General features: G+C 53.3%; 9 protein-coding genes and 1 non-coding gene across 10 annotated transcripts; 3 read left to right on the top strand and 7 right to left on the bottom strand.

Annotated features, from left to right (window-relative positions):
- Positions 1 to 4: 4 nt before the first annotated feature.
- On the bottom strand, positions 5 to 2,465 carry HMPREF1541_06357 (uncharacterized protein; the record flags this gene model as incomplete). Its single annotated transcript, XM_008720690.1, has 4 exons — positions 5 to 490; positions 556 to 1,967; positions 2,236 to 2,268; positions 2,321 to 2,465. 4 exons carry the CDS (start codon positions 2,463 to 2,465, stop codon positions 5 to 7), a joined length of 2,076 nt encoding a protein of 691 aa, XP_008718912.1.
- A 1,113-nt stretch (positions 2,466 to 3,578) lies between these two features.
- Positions 3,579 to 6,565, bottom strand: HMPREF1541_06358 (uncharacterized protein; the record flags this gene model as incomplete). The annotated part of the gene is made up of 3 exons (XM_008720691.1): positions 3,579 to 5,833; positions 6,290 to 6,443; positions 6,515 to 6,565. The coding sequence occupies 3 exons, from the start codon at positions 6,563 to 6,565 to the stop codon at positions 3,579 to 3,581; spliced, it is 2,460 nt and encodes an 819-aa protein (XP_008718913.1).
- A 1,330-nt stretch (positions 6,566 to 7,895) lies between these two features.
- On the bottom strand, positions 7,896 to 9,436 carry HMPREF1541_06359 (uncharacterized protein; the record flags this gene model as incomplete). Its single annotated transcript, XM_008720692.1, has 5 exons — positions 7,896 to 8,223; positions 8,278 to 8,491; positions 8,541 to 8,915; positions 8,968 to 9,062; positions 9,120 to 9,436. 5 exons carry the CDS (start codon positions 9,434 to 9,436, stop codon positions 7,896 to 7,898), a joined length of 1,329 nt encoding a protein of 442 aa, XP_008718914.1.
- A 613-nt stretch (positions 9,437 to 10,049) lies between these two features.
- HMPREF1541_06360 lies at positions 10,050 to 10,123 on the bottom strand. Its single transcript has one exon. It is a non-coding gene; the product is annotated as a tRNA-Thr (tRNA).
- A 1,772-nt stretch (positions 10,124 to 11,895) lies between these two features.
- HMPREF1541_06361 (uncharacterized protein) lies at positions 11,896 to 12,566 on the top strand (the record flags this gene model as incomplete). Its single annotated transcript, XM_008720693.1, has 3 exons — positions 11,896 to 11,954; positions 12,004 to 12,229; positions 12,276 to 12,566. The coding sequence occupies 3 exons, from the start codon at positions 11,896 to 11,898 to the stop codon at positions 12,564 to 12,566; spliced, it is 576 nt and encodes a 191-aa protein (XP_008718915.1).
- A 176-nt stretch (positions 12,567 to 12,742) lies between these two features.
- On the bottom strand, positions 12,743 to 13,140 carry HMPREF1541_06362 (uncharacterized protein; the record flags this gene model as incomplete). The annotated part of the gene is made up of 2 exons (XM_008720694.1): positions 12,743 to 12,925; positions 12,973 to 13,140. 2 exons carry the CDS (start codon positions 13,138 to 13,140, stop codon positions 12,743 to 12,745), a joined length of 351 nt encoding a protein of 116 aa, XP_008718916.1.
- Positions 13,141 to 13,298: 158 nt separating this feature from the next.
- HMPREF1541_06363 (uncharacterized protein) lies at positions 13,299 to 13,445 on the bottom strand (the record flags this gene model as incomplete). Its single annotated transcript, XM_008720695.1, has 1 exon — positions 13,299 to 13,445. The coding sequence occupies one exon, from the start codon at positions 13,443 to 13,445 to the stop codon at positions 13,299 to 13,301; it is 147 nt and encodes a 48-aa protein (XP_008718917.1).
- Positions 13,446 to 13,766: 321 nt separating this feature from the next.
- On the top strand, positions 13,767 to 14,656 carry HMPREF1541_06364 (uncharacterized protein; the record flags this gene model as incomplete). The annotated part of the gene is made up of 3 exons (XM_008720696.1): positions 13,767 to 13,796; positions 13,846 to 13,993; positions 14,046 to 14,656. The coding sequence occupies 3 exons, from the start codon at positions 13,767 to 13,769 to the stop codon at positions 14,654 to 14,656; spliced, it is 789 nt and encodes a 262-aa protein (XP_008718918.1).
- A 1,306-nt stretch (positions 14,657 to 15,962) lies between these two features.
- On the top strand, positions 15,963 to 17,947 carry HMPREF1541_06365 (uncharacterized protein; the record flags this gene model as incomplete). Its single annotated transcript, XM_008720697.1, has 2 exons — positions 15,963 to 16,020; positions 16,068 to 17,947. The coding sequence occupies 2 exons, from the start codon at positions 15,963 to 15,965 to the stop codon at positions 17,945 to 17,947; spliced, it is 1,938 nt and encodes a 645-aa protein (XP_008718919.1).
- Positions 17,948 to 18,757: 810 nt separating this feature from the next.
- HMPREF1541_06366 (uncharacterized protein) lies at positions 18,758 to 22,399 on the bottom strand (the record flags this gene model as incomplete). The annotated part of the gene is made up of 1 exon (XM_008720698.1): positions 18,758 to 22,399. One exon carries the CDS (start codon positions 22,397 to 22,399, stop codon positions 18,758 to 18,760), a length of 3,642 nt encoding a protein of 1,213 aa, XP_008718920.1.
- Positions 22,400 to 23,311: the final 912 nt, after the last annotated feature.

Below are 23,311 nucleotides of genomic sequence, written 5' to 3' on the forward strand. Positions count from 1 at the left end.
TGCTTTAGTAGACCTCATTCCCGCGCTCCGCCGCCGCCCGCTTCTCCGCGAGACCTTCGTCACTATCACTACCGCCAATCTTGGCACCATGACCATCATTCTTGGCCGCAACGGGTGCGTCGAAGCTGTTGCTGCGCTGCCCACCCTCCTCAATGACCCTGCCCATACTCACATCCACGACCGCGACCGACACATCCGGCTTGAAGGGGATGTGGCCCATGCCTCGCTTCTCCTTAGGAACGAAGGGGATGAAGTAGCGCGGGAAGACCAGTCCAATGGCCACAAACGCCATGGTGAAGTTGGCTACGGTGAAACCGAGGATTTGAAGAGGGTCGTTGCGTACAGCGTGGAAGCTGGGGTAGGCGAAGCCGAGGATGATGGCGAGGATGGGCGCGGAGACGTAGCGCAAGAGAGGGCCCCAGAAGAAGGGGATGCTCCAGTTCTTGCCGGTTGCGATGACGAGGTTGAGGTCGAGGGAGAGTTGGTAGCCCTGGCGGCGGTGGTTAGTGAGTTCAGTTCGAGTTGATGATGTGTTTCTGTGAAAGAAAGGCTTACCTGGTAGAACATGAGGTAGTAGATCTTCTCGAGCCAGACATTCTTCTTCCAAAACTGCGGAGGCCCGGATTCAGGGGTCTTGGCGAGCGCCAGGGCAACCGCAAGACCGATGAAGAAGATGCCGAAGCCGACTCCAGCGCCTGCGCCGGGGTGCACCGCGTGACCGACAGCGACGCCGAGGATCAGCGCAAGAAGGTAGGCGGCAGTGTAGGTCAAGTACGAAACCCAGCCTAGCAGACCGACCACGTCTTTATGCCGATACATCACGGTCGCGCCAAGACACTCGCACAGAACGGTCCAGACGAGAGCGAAGTTGTTGAGCCACCTGTCCGCAGCATCCAGCATGTAATAGCCAAACTCGGTACAGAAGACCATGGACACGAGGAATGAAGCGATGATGACAGAGGTGGAGACGAATGGGCGCTTCCAATTCTTGCCAAACTCGCTGTCGCATATCATAGTAATAGTAGTATCGGTCAGCGCGAACGCGGAGCTGAAACCAAGAAGCATGAGCGTTGTGAAGAACAGGAAACTCCAGAACTGCGCGCCAGGCATCTGCGCCGTGGCTTCGGGGAGTGTCAGGAATGCGACATCGAAGCTGCCTAGGGCATCGCCCTCGGCGGGATCCATGCCCAGGAAGCCAATGACGCCGAATACGGCAATACCGCAGGTGATTTCGATGATGGAGTTGGAACATACGATGATGAGGGCGTCTTGCACACCGTTCTGGTACTGATTGTTGTATGAGGCGTACGAGGTAAAATATCCCATACCCAAGCCGATACTGAAGAAGATCTGCCCGCAGGCGTCTTGCCAGATCTGGCCGTTGGCGAGGGTGTCTCCGCGCCAGGTTGCCCATGCGTAACGAATGCCTCGGGTGGCGTTGGGCAAGGACACGCCGCGACCCATGAGGATGATGATGGTCAGAATGGGCAGACCCATGGTGAAGTACACCACACGGCCGGTCAAGCCAACGCCTTTCCAAATGCAAAGCCAAACGAGGAACCAGGTAAAGGCGCACCACCCCGTAGTCTCTCCAATCAGACCGCTCCCTGGATAGCTGGTGTAGGATACAACCGATCCGTCCACGATCTCTCCAGGTATGGGGTCCTGATTTCGGATAACACTGCCCATGTAGAATTCATCGTTTGAGCCTTTCCACGGGAGTGGGCTTTTGAACGAGTGTCTGAAGTAGGTCATGACCCACGCGAGGATGGCCACGTAGTAGAGCACAATCATGTGGCCGTTGTATACCAAACTGAAGCCGACACCTTTCAATCTCTTGTGCATGTGGTCATATGCCAGCGTTGGGCCCCCGCGGTAGGCTTGCCCGATGGTTATTTCAAGGATGAGAGCCGGAATACCCAGGAAGAGAAGTGCTATGAAATAAGGTATGAACCACTCCATACCGCCTTAGTCAGCTTGATTCGATATTGACGAGGGAGCGAAGCTCAGCGTGAAGGCTTGGGTGGGATTCGTTCCAGTCGGTACTCACTATCACGATCAAATTAGCGGGGATAACCTCTCGGCTTACAAGGAGAAAGACAGTATCAAGGCACTAGTTGCTACTAGGCATATCAGGACTGTCTGAAGATTGGGCTAATCGACCATCATGCCGTTGATGGGCTCCGAAGACATGTCTCATAGCGCCGTATCGACTCGAGTGTAGTGAGGGCTTACCTTGAAGGCCGAAGTTGTTGTAAACTTGAGAAGCTGAGGCCATCATTAGCATCATGCCAGCGTAGACAGAAGCCACGAGACTTACGATATCTCAGAATGTTGCCCAATCCCACACAGCCACCCATGGCGGCGAGAATGAAGGACAATCGCGAGGGCCATTGGTCGCGGCCATCTTGAGCCTTCTTGGTCTCGGGCACGAAGATCTTGCGAAGGATATTGACAACACCCATGTTTGCAGAATGGTGAAAGGATCGAGAGATTCTAAGTCGAGCACCCGCCCGCTAGATGTATGAGTCGCGCGACCACGAAACCCCCCGTCGCAACCCACGAAGCGACATTGTTCCCAAGACACGGCCTATCCTTGGAGCAGCGCTGATTGGGACACCAAGCTGTCCAGTTGCCCTTCTGCCCAGAAGCATACATCTTGTCGTCCTTCCTTCTTCCGACGCGTGAGGCCTGGTTGCCAGCGATAGCAACGCACGACGATGTAACCGAAGAACCTTATCAGCGGAGCCAAGTCTTTGGCATCCATCATTCTCCCTGGCATGCGAGTCTGGGCGCACTGGGTTACGTGCTAGGCAAAGTGCTCGGAAGACGGCTAAGCGGCTCGAAAGCCCCCTGCACCCCGCTGAACTCTCTCTGCTCCCCCAGCGGAGCGGGGGACGGCAGGCGGATTCCATTGGAGATCCAAGTTTCCCTTGGCGGTCACATCCAAGGTCTTGGACAGAGTGCCGGCAAGCGGCTGGATGCAACACGGAAAGGGGCGGAAATCGACTGTCAACGTGTTTGCCGCAAGCGGAACGGCCCTCATCCATTTCCCCTTTTGCCATCCGGGGTGAATCTTGGGAAGAAGCCTGCTTTCGATCCCAGGCCAGTCACCGACGTTGGCTGTCCACTTACTGCTGCTAGACACTCCGCAGACGCGTATTCTGAGGTTACAACCTTCACTATTGCATTAGCCTTACCGGAGTATGACTAAGTGACCGGCATCATAGGTAGTGCTGGGGAAAGCAAGATGGAAATATAAATGTTCTGAAGCGGAGGGCGCCGGGTGACGTCGACTGCCAAGATCTCAGCTAGGCTTATCATTACTACTGCTCCCTCCGACCGGTGATAATAATTCACTTCATACCGCATCAAAAGATGCCTTCTCGACTTCTCCGCGAACCGATTTATATTGTAGCAGGTCCACGCCTATCTTTTTGAACCAAAAATGGACGAGTTTTCAGAAGATAGACAATAACATCTTTTTCTGTTTGCTAACGTAATGCTCCTATCCTAGTTGAGTAAACATGCTCTGAACTGTGGTGTTCTTTCCACTGAGACACTGCCAAAGCCGTCGGTCAAGTATTCCACCAATGATCAAGACGATTCCTGCCTACGCCCTGGTGTTTGCCTGGTGCTTTATCATCCTGCAAGCTGGCCCCGGTGTATCGCCATTTCTGCTTCTGTTCCGATGCCCACCACAAGCCCATCTGCTCGGCATCACGCACCCAGGCAGCCGCATCGGGACCTTTAGCCAGTTCTACGGCGCGACTGAGCCCGCCAATGGTCCATGATTCCACCGGACGTAGCTCGGAGGGGTCGTCTGCCAGATGCGTGAAGCGGTATGGCACCTCTCTGCACAGCGGCATCACCAGCCGCCACGGCACAGACGCGGAGCCGACCGAGAGCATCGCGGCTCCTGCGTTAACGACACTGAAGTGCCATGCCTCCCTTCCGTCCTGTTCGACCACATATGGTCGCAGCAATGACTGGCCCTCGTACTCCTTGAGCAGCTGTGACACTACGGCATTGTCCTGCGTATCCAGACTGCCAGACTGAGATAATAGGTCGAGGATGGTGGGAAGGATGGAGAGCGTTGATGCATTGGCATCGAGCTGCAAGCGAGGGAGCCGTGGGTGGAAGAACATTAGAGGCACCCGAAAATTGACGATGTGTGGATTCTCAAACGTGGTGAAAGCTTCAGCGTCTTCCCGGAATGCCATGCCATGGTCGCCAGCAAAGACAACAAGCGTTTCATTCAGCACATCCAACTCCTCAAGAAGGTCCATGAAGTCGCCGATCCACTGATCTTGATACCGAAGGGTGTTCAAGTAGCCATTGAGCGGCCGTTCTCGACCCCATCGTCTCCTACTCAGGTATTCGTCGTGGGCAGCATAAGATTCTGGTACGTGCCAGGGGTGATGTGTGGTGCTGGTGAGATGTGAAAGAAACAGCCTCTGCTCTGCCTTTTCTGCATCCAAGAACAGGTCACGCAAGTAAGGTTTGAGCACCGGTTCGGGATAGCCGAAGTAATTGCTCTCAGGCTCGCTCGGAGGAAAATACTTGGACTCCGGATCCCTCAGAAAGGCTCTTGCAATAGTACGACCGAAACCCATCTTGGTATTGAGAACGTCCTGTCGGTCGAATTGATCGGTGATTGCCTGAGCGTGAACAGAAACCCACGGCCTCGACAACACGGCGTCTCGCTCCTCGGTCAACCTTGCAGCTTCGATGTTGACATGTGTTCCATTCTTGCCATCGCTCAACATGTTCAAGACATGAGGGAAGCAGGGCTGATAAATCGACAATGCGGCCTCTTCCGTGAAGTCTACGGGTAGAGGAGCGGCACCACAAACACTTCCAATCAAGCTCTTGAGAGTCGCAGTCCCTGTGGTGAGCGTGCCAGCAACACTGATTCCGCCAAGGCCTTCTTCAAGCTGACTCCGCCAACCGTGCAGCCGTTTTTGATCATGGGACTGCTCGAGTCCAGTATCTAAGCCCGTGATAGCTGCTGCGTTCAGGGAAATACTGGCAAGCTTGGAGTCCAGATCTTCGATGTCAGCAAATGGACCCATCTCCCGGGCGATCATCTCATGTAGGTGAGAGCCATTTGTCAGCGGAAAGGCATCCTGTCGAGTACTTTCTAAATGGAAGAGGACAACGTGCTTGATGAGGACATTGTTGGTGTCGAACGCGTTACGAAGTGATTGGAAGAGATCGTTGTCGAGGTTTGAGATCTTGAGGGGATCTTGCTTCATATCGTATGGTCGCCAGCCGTCAAATTTCGCACTCTCATTCTGTGGTTGCGAGTACCATCGATCAAAGCCCACAACTTCGTGTTCAGGAAGCCAAAAAGGTCTCTCGAGAAGCTGATCAATGTGTGTGCCATTGTTTGGGCCATAAACCAGTTCCGGCTTGGGAAAGGGAAGCCTATGCAAGTGTCCACCACAAACGGCCGATTCAGACGTATCAAAGATCTGGTATAGGGTGAAAGGGAGGGTGACCGAAAGGTGGTCGAATGGTGTCCGCTTGGGTCTAACAATCTGGAGCAGACCGATCGTGGCAATGACGAAGATGAGCAGAAGCCTCCATACTTGGACCCTTCGTCGTGCCTGAGGCCTGCCTGGGACCTTGATGTTGTTGGCTGTTGGCTCGAGGTTTGTGGGGAGATGGTTTGATACAGTCGAGTCAGATGTATCAAAGACGTCTCGTACGAACGCCAGGACATTACCAGCCTTGTTGTACAGCCAAGGATCAAGCACTGTCGCAATACAAGTGATGGCCCCAAGTGCCAAGGCGACTCCGACAGACCCGGAGGCCAAAAGCTTGACACCTGCAGGGTCATGTGCAAGACTTCTCGCAGCAGACCAGCGGATTTCGCCTCCAGTCTCAACTTGAAATGCGATCTGGGATGCTGAGGCAAAAAGGGTAATGAAACTCCTGAAGAAGCATTAGTAGGCTTCCGATCCCGTGGAGAGTTGACGAACAACACCGATACGGCGACAGGTATAGCAGCAAGTACATAGCTGTTGCTGTATCGACATGACAACAGCAGTCGAGCAGCAATCGCTAGGATCGTGTCCGGCAGCAGAAACGTTGGCAAGTAGAGAGCGAATAGGAGGATTGGCAAGGAGTGTCGATGGCTGGCCAAATGAATGATCTTGGAAGATAGACTTGCTGTAAGAAGGACCGAGTAAAGAAAAGACTTGCTTAAAAGCATGCTAACGACTTTGTGTTTCTGCCCAAGCAACACTCTGTAGAAAGAAGGTCAATTGCCATGAGGACGTACATGGAAGCTTGATTTGAAGTTTGTGTGAAATGCACGCGAGTGCCTGCCCAAAGCGGATACGAGCAGGGAGGTGGCTCAAGCGAAATCCGGGGGCGGAAATCTTCGGGCCCTGTTCCTGCCTGGCCAGACCATTCTTATGCGACGTCGTCACTACCTGTAGTTGGCGGTCACAGACTGCCTTCGGTGAAACGTCTCAGCATAATTGTCACTTCTTTCAGTGCGTACCAGAGTCAGAACTGGAAGCAAAATCTGTGCAGTGATCCTCCATTGATTCATCTTTGTCCTGGAGAGGCAATGAGAGACATTAGAATTGGAGCATCCTGGTCGGGTGGCAGTGAGGAAAGTGTGGTGGACCCGGTCGGTGAAACTGACGCGTCAGTGCCTAAGCGTTAGCGCTGCTGTAGCTTTGCAACTGTTCAACGCTGTACTCTGTCCGCCCGAATGAAGTACATAAGTGCGCGAGCCCCTTACAGCGCAAGGGCAGTTTCCTGAGAAAGTGACTCTATATGTGTATACCCATAAGACTGACAGCCAACTTCGTGCCAAGGCTTCGATCACGTGCAAGGGCAGTATCTCAGTTCCCACTTATGCACGGATTTCTGGTCAACAAGAGACCTATATATTCCCTGCCAACATGTCGACAAAGCAGAGTGATCGCTCATTCGAAGATTTTGACTGACAGATTGTCGTCTGGAGGGATCATGACCAGTACCAGACAGGTACGCTACGGCATCCCTAGGCTTCATGCAACGAGGACAAGATACTAGCTTCCTCGAGGCTATGGTGATTGAGATCGATCAGAGAAATGCCGTAGATGTTGGAGTACTTACCAAGTACGAAGAGCGACAAGGTGAGTATAGAACCCAATACCAAGCTTTAGCTGCCTGATGCCAAGTATTGAACTATGTCTGAAGGGCAACTGATATCACGCAACCGTATGGTTACCGGAGTCAAAATTAACCGGGAACCCCGAAATTGAGCTTTCTGTATGTACTTCGTACACCTGATACCAAGGAACCAGACGAACTGGAGTAGAGGCACGCCGAGAAGCAAAGCCGCTGATGATATCCGCATCTGCCGCTCACCCTACCCATTCCCCGCTTGGGTCGTGGGGGCGATTTCGCTAATCTGCCTGCTTAGCCTTGTGACTGCTCACCACCAGAAAGCCATTGGCCTCTTAGCACCACGAACGCAGATGAGTACTACCAATACTCGCATATTCGTTGCGTGTTGATCATGGGTAGTGTTCTGGCCCGTTCACTTCAACCGCAGCAATTCGCAGAATAAAGCGTGCCTACAGCTCGGGTCGCGTATGCCATCAGCGTTTGTAGGAGGATACTGACGTGTAGAGACTACAAGGCCTTGTGAAAGGGTCAACGATCTTGAAAAGCTCGACTCACAGGCTACTGCTATGGAGCACGAGCACGAGCATAGAAAGGAGACTCCCACAAGAAGCCCGACACATGCCTTTTATCAAATGGGTACAAAGTGTGAACTTGTTACTCTAGGAGTATACGATGTCCCAGCTGTCCCAGACTCTGCGGCCTTGCATGGCGGGGTTCACCAGCGTCTTTGACCATTGATCATTGTACATGGAACAAAGCCACTATTGGACCACTTCCACAAACTCCTTGGCAGTCAATGGAGGCGAGACCTTGAGTCTTACGAGGCCCTGGAGACATTCAAACATGGACTCATAAGAGTCGACCGAGCCATAAAACCCCATCTTCCTCACCTTCCGAGTGCTGAGCGACAGCGCCCATCCTCCAATGATTGCAGAATCCGTTATGCCAAAGGTCTTCCCAATGTCCTCGAAAGGTTCCAGGAGGAGGCCATGTTCCTGAGCCAGCTCCTTCCAAGCCTGCTGCACTTTTGGGCTCGTTGCCCACTCGCATAAGGAGAAAGTGGAGCGTACTACTCCTCGCGGCCCGTATCTACGCAGGTGTCAGCACTCGGCACGAATGTGGTGTGTGTTATACTTCACGTACCCTCGAGGCGTCTGGGTCCACCGCGACTCAGTTGTACGGTACTTGAGAGGGTTGTCCTCCGGCGGCGTCCAATCCGTCCCATACCACGAAGCCAAGTACGGCCAGAAGCGGGACCAGGTGAAAGGCGTGCCATCTTGTGCATTGAACGCTTGATTTCCGGTTCCTGGGCTCAGCACCGCCCATTCCTCAAGGTAAGCGTTCAGCATCGCCGTACCTGTCGTTCGTCAGACAGTGCACATTCCCAGTCTTCCCAGACCACTCACTCTGACAATACTCCCTGTCCCAAGCCAGATAGTCGCCGGGGAAGGCTAGTGGCTCACCGAGATGAGCCTGCACTGCGCCATAGACGGCAAATCCCACCATGTGATTGAGCAGATTATCCCGGACGGCGCCGATAATGTACGATGGCCGGACCACATTCCACTGCGCCCCCGCTTCCTTGCAGTATGCGGCGAGCGCATCCTCCTGTGGGTAGTAGAAATTGTTCTCCAGCGTCACGCGCGGATCGGTCTCGAACGACGGGTTGGTAGCTGGGCCTATATGGAAACCATAGTGCTTGGCTCCGGTCTGCAGAAGGAAGCGCTTCGGCTTGAGGCCCGCTTCCTTCAGGCCGTTGGCGAAGTTGACGATTAGATCGGCTGTTGCTCACTGTCAGAAGCTTTACTTGGTCAGACACTAGTAGCGACTTACTATTGAGTTTCGCCAAAGCATCGGCATCGGACCACATACCGAGCACTTGGCCTTCCTGCTTGGTTGTGGCGAAGGAGAAGAAGAAGACGTGATCGCTGTGCTTGCAGTCAGCGCACACGGCCTCGTTCTCCGTTAGCGTGCAGCAGCCCTACACCTTCTGTACTTTGGCCTTCAGGGCCTTTCCAACGATGCTCGATGTGTCCAAGAAATCCACCTCGACGTGCTCGACGCGCTTGGCACCCTCGCCGAGATCATCGAAGAAGTAATCCGGAGGCGGCCTGCGGGATAGGCAGTAGATCTTGCTCCAGCGTTCCGGCGCCGCAGAGAGCACCTTTACCATGTGATAACCTGAGATGCCGTTGGCCCCTGTGACTATAGCCGTGAGATTCTGATATTCGGGCGCGTCTGGGTAGGTCGGGAGTGCATGAAAGATCCCATGGGAGCGGACGAGCTCGTTTTTCTCTGCCATGATGGCGACTGGATGGTCCTCAGCTGAAAGCAAAATAGAAACTAAGCCTAATGCCACGGGTGTGTCACCGTTGGAGAGGTACCTATTTATGCTGTATGGCGAGCCTGATGTACCCCGGGTTTTTGACTTTGATGCGGGGACAGCCAACGCTCAGTACAGCTTCCCCTCCTTGTTCAGTCAAGCATTTGTGACCTCGGACAAGTATCGCCTCGTATTGGACGACATATATCATGTCTCCAGAACGTCCCATATACTGGTTGGCATCCGGACGTGGGGGCATTGCATGTCGCAATACTTCACAAGCTGTCATGATCGTCGTTATCGTCGCCGTGGTCCCATTCTTGATGCACTGAAGTACTACCGGACAGCAGACGGTGATTCGTCTGCTCATTGTTACCATTCATGGCAAGGTGAGGTCGTATATAAGACTGACTGTTCGGGATGGTTCCGCATATGTTCGCAATCACCCCTTAGATACACGGTCATCCCCTTATTACCGAAACGAGCAAACTGGGTCCACATCCCTCACCGCCTCCTACTACGCACCACATCCTCGCACAGTCCAGCCAAAAACCAAAAATGCAGTCCCAGAAGACTCAAAGCAGCTTTCCATTGCTCCTTACTGGAATCGAACCAGTGATCTTCTCATTACTAGTGAGACGCTATACCACTTAGCCACTATCGAGGTTGTTAACAGGCATTCAACTCTTTATGTGAGTAGATGCTTACAAGGAGCTCTTTTGATTGGCCGAATCGGGAGTAAATTCCAGCGCAAGCTAATAATCAAACAACTTCAAGTGCGGCTTCATCTTCTGTAAGACTGGCTGCAAGTAGAAGCGCTTAGCTGTCCACAAGTGAAGGTCGACTGTGGGGTGGAGCGGTGAATGCTTCGCAGGCTAGACCCCTTTCATGGCTGCCAAGAGGCAGTGGATGAATGGAAGCCCCACTATCAGGTTGTGGCTATACCACCACCGTTCGGGATACGTTGGAGACGTCGAGCGATATTTGAACACCATCATCGATCCCGAAGCAGCATCGGCAGTACCTACTGTTTCTGAAAGGTCTACGGCACGGTCATGGACTTTTGTGGATTTCGCACAAGCGAAGCCGAGGCTTTCAATATGCTGTGGGTTGCGGTGACGGCTGGCTGGTCTAGAGGCAGCAGGGTGAATAATGCGTTTTCGGCGGACGATGCGATGGGGGTGTTCAAGATATGTTGAGTCGCAGGGCGAGGAATGGTGGTAGCTGAGGCGCAGGTTCTACGAAACGGGAAGTGAAGTGTGGTTGGTTAGGCCGAGTCTGATAAGAGCCACAGTATCGTGTACGCTTCGGAACACCGAAAAAGTCAGGGGTAGAGCATGATGCTTGTATGTGATCATGAAGAGCAATATCTAGAAATCATATGCTACATAGAGTACGAGAACGCTAACGACCATAGCGCCTTCACTTTGACGCACACAATTATGATGAGTGGTGGGCTTTAGTCCCCACAGGCTAAAGCTGATTTCACAGGTCCTTCAGCCCTACCATGCTGGTCATATGGCGGCAGGAGGAGCCTGTAGCAGCTAGGTTCGAGACAGGGGCAGAGAACTCGTCGGGTCAGCGACGATACCCTGTACTATGCACATAGCAGGCCTAAATGTCAGCGTGCACTTAAGGAAATTCCATTTTGCTGACCGCATGCAACGCATTGCACGCAGTGTGTTCCTGGTGATGTTCCTGTCTGAATCATTGAGCCTTGGATGTTGTCCACATTACTTCATTCCCCAACCTGTCGCTTGAACAGATGATGAAGCATGACTCAATGCTTCAGCTTCAGCATCCAGTTATAGCTTTCCGTTTGAACATAAAGCCGATCCTCAACGCCGACCACAACACAGCTGCACGCTAGTGGGAGCGTTGCATAATTGAGAGTAGCTGGCTCATTGCAAGCAAGAAGAGCAATTAGCTCCGGTGAAGGAGATAATCATTAGAGAACATTGTCGACCTCTGCAGGGAATTTACCACTCACTCCGTTCCTCATCGAAGGAGAATCTCTCGGAGTTCGGGAGCCGGTAGCAGCCGCAGTAGCTGACAGCCGCTGAAAGCCAACTCTTGCTTATGATTCAAAGGAGAGAACTCAGTTGACTTATGGCTTGCTACGGCCCAGCCAGGGTGTTTGGTGAAGTGCACATGTATCAGATGGTAGGTACGAGACAACCATAGTTGACTGGGGTGCCAAGATATAGTGGACCATAATTTTTTCCGCGAGGCTGAATGACAAGCACCAAAGTGTTGCATCACCAAGGCGCAAGTAGAGTCCAGATACGTGACCTTACTCTCCCCTAAACTGCGCCTGTGTCCCACTGCTGTTCCGGTCTCGACGATGGGCTCGAGATAGTACAGGAGGTCACTGCCCAAAAGCGTCCCAATTCCGCCATTCTGCGCAGTGCGCTTCGCTTCTTCCACATCACACTTCGATGCCGCCAAAAGTTGCAAACGGCCTTCCGGCCAAGGATCCTGGCCCTCCAAACCAAACGTGTGTGCAACCAGAAAAAACTCGCTCAGGCGATTGCTAACATTCTCAGTCTTTACGTAAAGAATTTGAACGACAAAATCAACAAAGGCGAGCTGAAGCGAGCACTGTACATGGTGTTTTCGACCTATGGACCAGTCCTGGATATCATAACCACAAGAGTTGGCTCTAAAACGCAAAGTATGAGAGGGCAAACACACGTGGTCTACAGAGATATTCAAACCAGCACGCAGGCCATGCGCGCTCTGCAGAGTTTTGATCTGTTTGGCAAAGAAATGGTTAGTGTCACACGATCATCTCGAGCGCTCCGCTGACAGCTAGCAGGTCATTGTCTATGGCAAGGGACAATCGAACATTATTCCCAAGCTACGAGGAACTTTCGAGCCAGCACCGGCCCAGAATGTGTCAGAGGCAACCGACTTGCAAAAATCCATCTTCAATGCGCCTCCCTCAGGAGTTCCTGCGAAGCCAGTCGAGAATGGCGTGAAGCCGCTGGACGCAGACGGACCACATGGTGTGAAAAGGCCGCGCGAAGAGGCGGATGAGGATGAGCAGTCCGATGCTCCCATGGAAGAGGACGAAGATGATACGCCGATGCAAGAAGACTCTGACTGATACGTCAGTGGGTTTGCGAGATACCCATGTCTGTTGATACGAACCAGCGTAGTCTCCGCCCGTTCGACGAATTGCGCGAAACCCCTCAAAATGGACCGAGAAGCCGCAAATAGCCCTACCAGAAACCCTGCGCAGCTCGAAACGTCGACATGTCACCGGAGGGTGTTTACGAGATGTCATTTGCGACCGCAAATGAGCTTACTCGGAACATACAGGCCTACCGCAGCTGCAATGATGCCGAACCAAACGAGGAGATATTCTTCCGCGGGCAGGTTTTGGCCATCATCGACCCCTCGGAGAGCTTCATGGGTTCTGCAGGGATGCACGAAATATGCCGGAATTTCGGTTAGAGGGTGGTACTGACGATGTCAGATTGGCGGCGCCACGTTGAGAAGGGAGCGCTCACTGCTTGACTGATGCCTCCGAGGACGCCCACGTCACGCACCGAGTCGCTCAGATGAGGCGGTACAAGCACCTCGTACAGCTCATCAAGAGATGCCATACTTGCTGCTCGAAACCAGAGCACAGGGACCGAGTATGTCTTTGACAGAATGATGGAGAAGATGATATCCATGCTCTGGTCGTCGTGGGAAGGAGACTTGATCTTAATCGGGTCAGTTTAATATTAGACGTCGTAGATATGGACGTACTGCGGCAGCCTCATTGTCGTGTTCCACCTCAAGCTCAGGACTTGCCTCAGTTCTTGTGGCTTTTCTTGAATCTACGTTTACTTCATTGAGATCCGAGCTGCCTGTAGCATGTTGTCGTGCCTTGCAGAGGCGCCTTTGCCTGATCTGTAGCTCTTGTCCAGTCCATTTCACGCTTAACCAGCTCGTGCCGTTCAAATTGTCGTGACATCTCCTTTCGAGTGCTTGGCATGCGACTGAAAACTCCTGACTATCGATGCTGGGGTAATACTGAAGCATGGAGAGGCTGCAGTTGAATGAGTTGAGGTGATGGTGATCGGTGCAAGGCATCGGGCGGAGAAGATATCCGCAGTGCCAAGCCTAGCGCCGCTCCGCGCGTTGACCGCAAGGCTTCAAGCGATTGACGCGGCGGACGTGGACCTTGCCCGTCCACTTCATCACCTCCCATCTCCATTGACCTTTTCCCTTGTGCCGTTCTCGCCACAGCTGTGTCGTTGAGTGCTACGCTCTCTCGCCGAAGCCTCTGACTTATCTCTTTCCCGCGTCTCTCGAGATGAACCACTACCCGCAAGCTTGGGGTCGAGTAAGTCTGCCGTTATATTGCATGCGACCGCAAGCTCACATTCTGGCAGCCCTGTGATGATGTCTATGGGCCGTACGACCAGTCGTATCTCCAACAATCCCAGCCGATCACGCACACACAGTCTCCCGCCGTCACTGGCACCTCAGTAATAGGCGTCAAGTTCAAGGATGGCGTCGTGCTGGCAACGGACAACCTAGGTATGATCTTGCGCTGTATGTAGGAAGAATACCAGTCTGACCTAAATCACAGCATCTTACGGTTCCCTTGCTCGCTTCACGGATGTCAAGCGCCTGCGAACGTTTCCGCCTTCTACCGCCGTCGGCTTTGGCGGTGATGTGTCAGACATGCAGTATCTCGACCGTCTTCTCGCCTCCCTTGATATTCGCGAGAACTACCTCTCATCCACCGAGCACACTCTCAATGCTAAGAACATCCATACCTATTTGTCAAAAGTGCTTTACAAGCGCCGCACCGACTTCAACCCACTGTGGAACCAGCTGCTGGTCGCAGGGTTCGACGACTCTGGCGCTCCATTCCTCGCCTCTGCGGATCTCCTCGGCACGACCTTCAGTGCGCCGACGCTAGCGACTGGCTTTGGTGCACATCTCGCACAACCGCTGTTAAGGAAACTGGTGCCTCGTGATGAGGAGAGCGTGCCGTTTGTGACGCGGGAACAGGCGATCAAGGCGGTACAGGAGTGCATGAAAGTGCTTTTCTACAGAGACGCGAGGAGCTTGGATCGATATAGTATGGCTATCGTCACAAAGGATGGTGTGGAGCTGAATGAGGAGGAGCGTCTGGAAGACCAGAGCTGGGCATTTGCCGAGCAAATTCGCGGCTATGGGACGCAAACTGCTTAGACTGAGTAATCTCGGGAGCCACAAGAAATAGGACCTACGCCAGCAGCTCCAGGCTTCCGACCAAATTCGCTGTACACCGGCAAAGGCTTGTGACCGCGCTGGACACTCCTGGTCGAGATGAGAGTACATGGGGGATGGTAGACTCAAAGGCATCGAATGGAGCAAGGCGTCTTTATTGCAGGGTCTTCAATATCAGTCACACAAAATTCGGTGGCACGGCATAAGTTCTTACACTTACGGAAGACGTCCGGTTCTGTATCGTTAGGTCTCGGGTGGCCTACCAGCCTTCCGCCTTTTCTTGCAATGACCTGATCTTGCCGTCCTTACGAGCTAATAACCTTTCCTGTACTTGCCTTGCCCTCAAAGTCGTTTCGAAGTGTCAGGTTCGGCGACTGACATCTCGATCTCGGGTTCTGCTCGAGACCTTGGGGACCACGCCTGACGAGAGACTCAATCGCTATGTTTCTCACTAGTCTGCCAGACTTGTATCTCGTACCCGTCTCACATGACTAGTGTGCTATGCTGTAGAAAGCTGAACTCCTTAGGAGGGCTCAAGCATCTGCAAGATGTTCGCAGTCCAGACCAGAGGAGACAGTTTCTCCTTGAATAAGGCGATCAAGCAACCACCTCACTTCCAAGTCCCGGGGCATACACGTTATAGGCATGGAGAGGGAGTATTTCGTTGAAGTAGACAACTAAGGATAGGAGGACGATACTGGCTGGGGATTAGCATGCATCTCAAGTGTTGGCTAGCGTCATGATCGGCGCCTGAACAGGCAAGGCCCAACGCCGGAGCCTCGAGGATGACTGCGCCTTCCTGCTCAAGCGAACCCTAATTTCAAGCCTGCATGGTTGCGGCTCTGTCAACGGTTGTGTCGCGTGAGATGATCTTCGGGGATAATATCTCCCTCTAGTCCCTTGCATAATTATGTGCTGGTAGAGACAAGCTCAACTATTTTTATCATGCCCAGCCCGACTGCGCATACGACCTCGAAACGCTTACCTTAGAAGTGGTAACCAGAATGGCGAAGCCCTCCGCCACGAAGTGGCCGGATCCACGCGGCAAGGAGACGAGGTCAAATTGACATCATTCTCGTGTCTGAAGCACGAACAGCCTTGGGCTTGCTCCAGCATCATTTGCTGATCTGTCGCATTGGCAGCATGATCGCTTTCCGGGATGTCCGAATGTGCTTGCACAAGACATGGCTCCTACGCGTAACCACAAAATCTCTTAATTGTTGACATTCTTATAACCCAGTTACTTCTTCCGTTGACAGCGTTCTAACATTCAGCAACACCACCCAAAATGCAATTGCTACCCCGAATCCTGTCCATTGCCGCATGCGCGACCAGTCTGGTCGACGGTAAGAAATCTCCACCACATCTTGCTCTGATACTGACATGTGACCAGCCTATGCGGTCTCTACGGAGAGGCTTGCGCTAACAAACCGTGCCCTGCCTAACTCACCACGTGGCTATACTCCCTCAGAAGTCGATTGCCCGTCTAACTCGCCCTCCGTCCGGTCTGCATCAAGCCTGTCGCCAAATGAAACATCGTGGCTGGAATTAAGAAGAAACAATACCATCGATCCTATGCGGGAGTTTCTTGGCCGCATGAACATCTCAGGATTTGATACCACTGCGTTCTTTGATCGGGTCTCAAACAACGCTTCGGAACTGCCAAATGTTGGCATCGCTTTCTCCGGAGGCGGCTGGCGTGCTTTGCTCAACGGTGCCGGTGCATTGCAGGCCTTTGACAGCAGGACAGCTGGTTCAGAGACTGGGGGAAGGCTCGGCGGGCTGTTCCAGTCGTCTACCTATATTGCCGGTCTGTCCGGCGGCTCCTGGCTTGTCGGCAGTATCTATGTCAATAACATCACTACTGTTGGTGCTCTACAGGAAGATGACAGTGGCTCTGTTTGGGAATTTGGTAACAGCGTGATCGAAGGTCCCGAAAGCCAGGGCATCCAGATTCTATCTACTGCTGACTACTGGACCGACCTCTATCACGAAACCGAAGCCAAAGCCGATGCTGGCTTTAACACCTCAATCACAGATTTGTGGGGAAGGGGTCTCAGTTTCCAGTTGATCAACGCCACCGAAGGAGGCCCGGCGTACACATGGTCGTCGATCGCACTCACTGACGGCTTCCAAAACGCTGACATGCCATTTCCCATTGTCGTTGCCGACGCTCGCGCTCCTGGCGAGAGGCTCATTTCTCTGAACACATCCGTCTTCGAGTTTAATCCCTTCGAAATGGGCACCTGGGATCCCACCCTGTTTGGCTTTATGCCGCTTCAATATGTTGGCACCAACATGACAGATGGGGAGGTCACCGAGAATGCCCAGTGCGTGGTCGGATTCGATAATGCAGGTTTCGTCATGGGAACTTCTTCGTCGCTCTTTAACACGCTCCTGCTCAATCTCGACTCTGTCCGATCCGACATTCCCGAGGCGCTCTTCGGGCTCGTTGAAGGCTTTTTGGGCGCCATTGATGAGGACGACAATGATATCGCCGACTATACGCCTAATCCGTTCTTTGGCTACCGGTCCGAGGAGAGTCGGTATGCAGACTCTGAGCGCTTGACGCTGGTCGATGGTGGTGAGGATCTGCAAAACATCCCTCTGCACCCTCTGATTCAACCCTCCCGGCACGTTGATGTGATCTTCGCCGTGGATTCCTCCGCCGACACCAGTCAAAGTTGGCCAAATGGCACCGCCCTGGTTGCCACCTACTCACGCCAATTCGGCGACATTGCCAATGACACCGCTTTTCCAAGCGTCCCAGACCAGAACACCTTCGTCAACCTCGGTCTTAATACCCGGCCAACTTTCTTCGGATGCGACCCGTCCAACATGACCGATGGTCTCAATGTGCCTCTGGTCGTGTACATTCCCAATGCCCCTTACGTGTACAACAGTAACATATCCACTTTCCAGCTGGCGACCAACAACTCAGAGCGTGATGCCATCGTACTTAACGGGTACAACGTGGCGACCATGGGAAATGCTACGCTTGATGAAACATGGCCAACCTGTGTGGGCTGCGCCATCATCTCTCGCAGCCTCGATCGCGCGGGCATTGAGGTCCCGGAATCATGCCAACAGTGCTTCAGGGACTTTTGTTGGGATGGCACGGTCAACAGCACAGAGCCAGCGCCGTACGATCCCACCCTGAAGATTGCAGATGAAGCCGTGAACGTGGAGAGTGCAGCCACGGTGATGACCCTCAGCAATAGTGGGCTACTGGTAACAGTTGCCGCCGTTGTTGGTGCGTTGGCTTTGATATAATTTGGGTTACATGATGAGGAATGAGATTTGGAGTACTTCTTCTACGGGAGACCGACTTGCATTTTTGCGAGGACATAGCGCGGCGTATGGGGAACCACGTGTAGGACTTTGGCTCTCCTGGTTTGGATAAAAGTTCTTGTCCATACTATCGAGATTTGCAGATCAATAACCACGACACACTAGTACCACGGGCACAGACAGTCCAGTCCACCAAGATATCTCTTTACCTAGATGTTTGCCTTGTGAGAAGCCGTGCTTGTCTCTCGCACTCTCTGTCTGAGATTATAACGAGACAGAGGTGCACGTATGAAGCTGAATAGCTCCAAAAAGGTTCTCATTGTTACGGGTTGTAATTCATCCCAATTCATCCCAGCTCAGCGCTCCCAATGCGAAACACCCAGACGAGACCACGCGCCTCGCCTGGGGTAGGGATGCAGTGCTGCCGTGGCAAAAACACGAGACACCCTTCATCATCACCCTGAACCGCTGCTCGAGGTCTCGGACGTCGCATTGAACTCGGCTGCTCAAACTTCAAATTTGATTCCCAACATCGAGCCTTAAGCTCCAACTCAAAGTCAGATCGCGCGTCGTACAACTACCACTACTAGCTACGTCGCCCAACGGCCGCTCGTATTCATCTTCGTTTTCCGCCACAGTCGTTGCACTAGAGCGGGCTACAATATCCGGCCTGGCAACCTCGACCCAATGATCATCCGCGGATGGCTCGAATCTCCTCAATCGCCCTGTAGTCCACGAGCTGCGATCAGCGCCAAAGGCAAAACCAGAATCCAACTCCCTTTCCTCTTCCAACTAAGAAGCGCTCTGCCCGTTGGGCTGTGGTGTCGGCGCCGCGGCGGGTTGTGCACTTTGCGATTGCGGCGTGCCAACCATAGCCCGACTGCTCCCAGGCCTCGCTTGCCCCCCACCTGGGCTCAGTGCACCTTGGGGACCGGGCCCAGACATGCTACCACTTCGCGCACTGGGCGTGGCGCTCCTGCTCACCTGCCCTTGGCCACTCTGGCTGACTGGCCTTGCCATATTCATCACCGGGCTGTTGGTTGACACCTGCCCCTGCCCTCCGTTGGGCATCGGCATGCCACCCATGCCCATAGCGTTCATGCCATGCATCGCCGCGCTCTGCTGAGCTTGTCTACCGGCAGCACCTGGTTGTGACGCTTGCATCATGCGCATACGTTGTGCTTGCTGAAGCTGCTGCAACTGCTCTGGCGTCATGGACATGCCTTGAGGAAAGCCGGCGTTGCCTCCGCTCACGGCGTTCACATTGTTATTGGCGTGAGCGGCGGAATTCATCGCGCCGACGGCTGCATTAAGGGCCGCTTGGTTCGTGGCTTGAGGGCGCTTAGGGCCGCCTTGACTAGCTTGTTGCTGCCACATCTGGATTTGTTGGGAGGCGTGCTTTTGTACTTCTTCGTCATTCATGTTGGGGTATTGCTGTTTGATTTTATTGGCGATTTGGACAAGTACGGGGACATGTCCAGAAGAGAGCTGTCCAGAAGTGGAATTTTGAGACCGTGGCGAGGAAGCGTTGCCGTGGGGTGAGGGTGCGCCGTTAGCGTTTGCCATATTGAAGGGAGTACTTCCATTTCCATTGGAGAGAGAGGCGTGGGGTCCATTCGGCGAAGAGTGCTGGCCACCCTGCTGCTGAACTTGACGTAAGAGCTCTTGCTGTTGCTGCTGCACTTTGCCGGCTTGCTGCATCATCCGTACCTGTTCTGGGGAAGCCCCCATCCCACGGGCCATATTAGCCTGCATTTGAGCTTGAGCCATGTTCTTAGGACCCATCATGCCTGGAGGCATCTGCATACCGTTCATTGCTGCCATTACAGCAGGGTGCGGTCGACCACCGTTCGGCACTTGCAGATTTCCATTGGGCATACCTGGAACGCCACCAGTAGGGACTCGCAGGCCGTTCATACCATTGGGCATGCCACTTGGTAGACCGTTGGGAGTAGCATTCTGGCCTCGCTGTGCCTGTTGCGCAGCTCGCTGGTGCGCAAGAAGCTGCTGTCTGTAGATTTCTTGCTGCTCGGCCCGCTTCGCATCCCGCTCTTGCCGGAGGGCGGCGAACTCGCGTGGTGTCTTGAATGGCGCCTTTGGTTGGTTGATCTCGCTGTTGTTCATCTTGCGCATAGCAGCCAGATCGGACTGGTGTTGCTGCTTCTGTAATGCAGTTTCTCTTTTCTTCGCGTTCTTCCGCATCGCGTCCAGCATAGCCAAGTGTCGCTGTGTTCGTTTACGATCGACCCGGACAGGCTGGGTGGTTCTCTTGCGAGCAGGAATTTGGACATTAGCTCCAGCTCTACGTTGAGCCTCTTCAATCTGAGCAAGTACATGTCGACCTGCCGCCTCAATTCTGCCGGAATAGGTCTTGAAGTACGGTGTCTTGGACATATCAGCCGGCAGACCTTCCAGACCGATCCATCTCTCGAAGCACTCCCAGGGTGTCCTCCTATCAGCACCGGATGTGTATAGGCTTCTCGGCGTGAGACAGCTTGAGATGAGTGACCAGTTGTACGAGTAGTCTTTGACCAGTTTCCGGAGCTCGTCATCCTCGGCAGTCGTCCATTGGGATGAGGAACGAGTTTGGAAGAAGTCTTGTGTAGGCATGGGGTGTTCAGAGGGTGGTCGAAAAGAGTGGCCAGGGTGGATACGATCCCGTATGTGTTTGTTCTCTGACATGAACAAAGCGACGTTCTGTTCTCGAGGTGGTAGCGGATCGGTCTTTCGTGTAGGTGACATTTCGAGGTCGTACTCGTACCTGCTCTTCTTTCGCCGCGGCTGGTCGTCTGTTACGTGGAGTTTCTCAGTAGCGTACTTTGACACAGGCACAATGGCAGTTTTCCACCGTGCATCGAGGCGTTCCGCTAAATCAGATTTCGAGTAATCCGGTACGATAGGAGCTGGTTCGTACAGGGGGAGCTCGTTCAGCAATTTGTCGAATGCAGGAGTCCTATCCACTGTAAATGTGTATTCGGACGCGCCAAGTGAGAATATTGCTGCAGGTGAGATCGAGGTAATGATGTGTCGAGGATCTGGAATGTCATCGCTCATCGAGTCATCCTCGTTCGAAGGAATAAGCTCTGGTGTTGGCTGCGATGACAGCGCCGGACCTGGCCCATCGTCCATTGTCGAATCACGGTCGTCTTCTTTTGTCGGGCCTATGGTGCCTTCTGGTAGTATGGTCGGTGGCCGAACTTTGACTTGAAGATGTTTGCGGGTTTCTGGTGAGCTGTGAATCCATTCCACACACTCTTCGGCGAGTCCACGGGCCGCTGCAAGTTTCCACTTGCGCTCCTCTCTGAAGTCGGTACGCATCCACTTCGCGTGATCGAGTAAGACGTCCCAATGCGAAGTTGGTCGTGGGGCTTCCTCCGCTCGTTTGTGCTGCCTTAATGCCCACCTTCCTCTTTCCTGAAGCTGGTATATTCTCTTCAGAATCCGGCAGTCCGTCTGCATCTGATATTCTACAAGATGATCTGCGGTAGACAGACATTTGTGAGCATTCTGGATGAGGTAGTTCATCGAACCATTTCGAGTCATCGAATGAGCCTTGTTTTCGAACAGTGTGTATAGATAGTCCCGGTGATTTGGCGACCCGTGCCGTGGAGAACTCGAATCCACCTGCACCAGTTCACCGTTGTCGCCATCGGCGGTCTTCTGTGGCTTGGCAAATACGACTGTTGACAACTTGCTCCGTTCCTTGTCTCGTCGCTCTGCCACTCCAACAGAATCACGCGAGTCAGACATCGGAGACTCGGCTGACGCAGACCGCTGAGCCTCGTTCAGGATCTCGGAGACGGACTTCTTCTGCAGCACACCAGATGAGATGCGAGTTGCCCGTCGTGAGGAATCTTCGGCGGATGGCGTTGATGGTTGTGGTCGTCGAGGAGTGGCGGTGACGGTGGTCATTGGCGCCGGCGACTCTACCATGCCCGTGGAGAGGGTAGGTTTGAAGCCACTGTTTGTATCGAGGTGAATTGTAGATTTTCGGGATAACCGTTCGACTGCCCCGTCGGACTGCGTAGGCGCAATAGTAGCTTGTGAATGTGCTTTACCCTCGACTTTGGACATTGTCTCCGCTACTGCCTCCATATCTAATGCCGGAGCATCCTCTGGGGATATCTGTTGAGTGGAGTCCGGAGTATCTGGCTGTTTCGGGATGCTGATACCTTTCCGGCCGTCGGAATCTCCATGTTCGAACATCGAGCCTTCATCTGCAGGACTTGTGTCGGGTGAGACAGCGTTCTGCCGTGATGTGGGAGACATAGCAGCGTCTTGTGTCGAGACTGGTGTCGATCGATTGTCTTGGACGAGCGGGCTGTGGCTGCGTCGACTTGCATCGGGCGGGGGTCCAGAATCTAGGCCAGACGTATGCACTATATCTGAAGGCAGCGCAGGCGGCTTTTGAAGCACCGCAGTGTCCTCATCCATGTCGATATCTTCCGATAGAGCAGGGGGAAGGCCTGGATTAATATCGAGCAGCTCTCCCGCAGCGTTCTCGACCTGCGTGTCAACGCGTCCAACTATGGCCGTTCCGTCGCTTCCGCCATCTCCTTTAGAGCGTCCATTATCTTTGTCAACAGGTTGCGCGACAGCATCTTGTGTGATGCTGGATAATGGCGACGCTCGACCGGAGGATGGCGCATGCGACTTCGATGATGGCAAAGGTGACGCGGCAGCATCGAATTTTGACGGCGACTTCTGTCGCTGCGTTGTCGCATGTGGTGCTAAGGTACTGCCGATAGTCGGGGATGTCTGGGACTTGCCTTGCAGTCGAGTTATTCGAGCGCGTGGAGGAAGAGTTGACTCGTCGAAGCGGCGGCCACTGTCGAAGGTCAGTATTCCATCATAAAGACGCGATAACGTGTGTTAAGGTGCAAGCAGAGATTGCGATAGTATTCCTGTGATGAAAACACACCCTTTGAGATTATTTGCGTCATGAAATGCCTGGAGTTTGGTGGTATAGTTGTCGAGGTCTGGGTGCGCGGTCACCGAGAACAGCTCAGACAACTTCCGCTTTCTAGACGCCAGACGGTTTCTATAAACAACGAAACTTCGTCAGATATTTGTTTGCACATAGAAGAAGCCTTTGAGTCGCTTCAAAGAATTGTTGCTCACTCTGCTTGGGATCTTTTCCATTGCAGCTGCTGGGATGGCTGCATAGCCAGTTTTGGCCATAAATCCAGCAATTCAAATCGGAAAAATCCTACGATGGACGCATGAAAGTAAACAGTGATGAAAAAGTCGCTCAGAATGATTTATTTGAGCGTGGTGTGGTGGATTTAGGCTTGTTGTAGTACTGGCGTTGTGTTGATGCCAGATGGATGTTGCGGAAGAGCGATG

The sequence above is a fragment of the Cyphellophora europaea genome, assembly GCF_000365145.1.
Source record: "Cyphellophora europaea CBS 101466 unplaced genomic scaffold supercont1.6, whole genome shotgun sequence".
Lineage (NCBI taxonomy): Eukaryota > Fungi > Ascomycota > Eurotiomycetes > Chaetothyriales > Cyphellophoraceae > Cyphellophora > Cyphellophora europaea.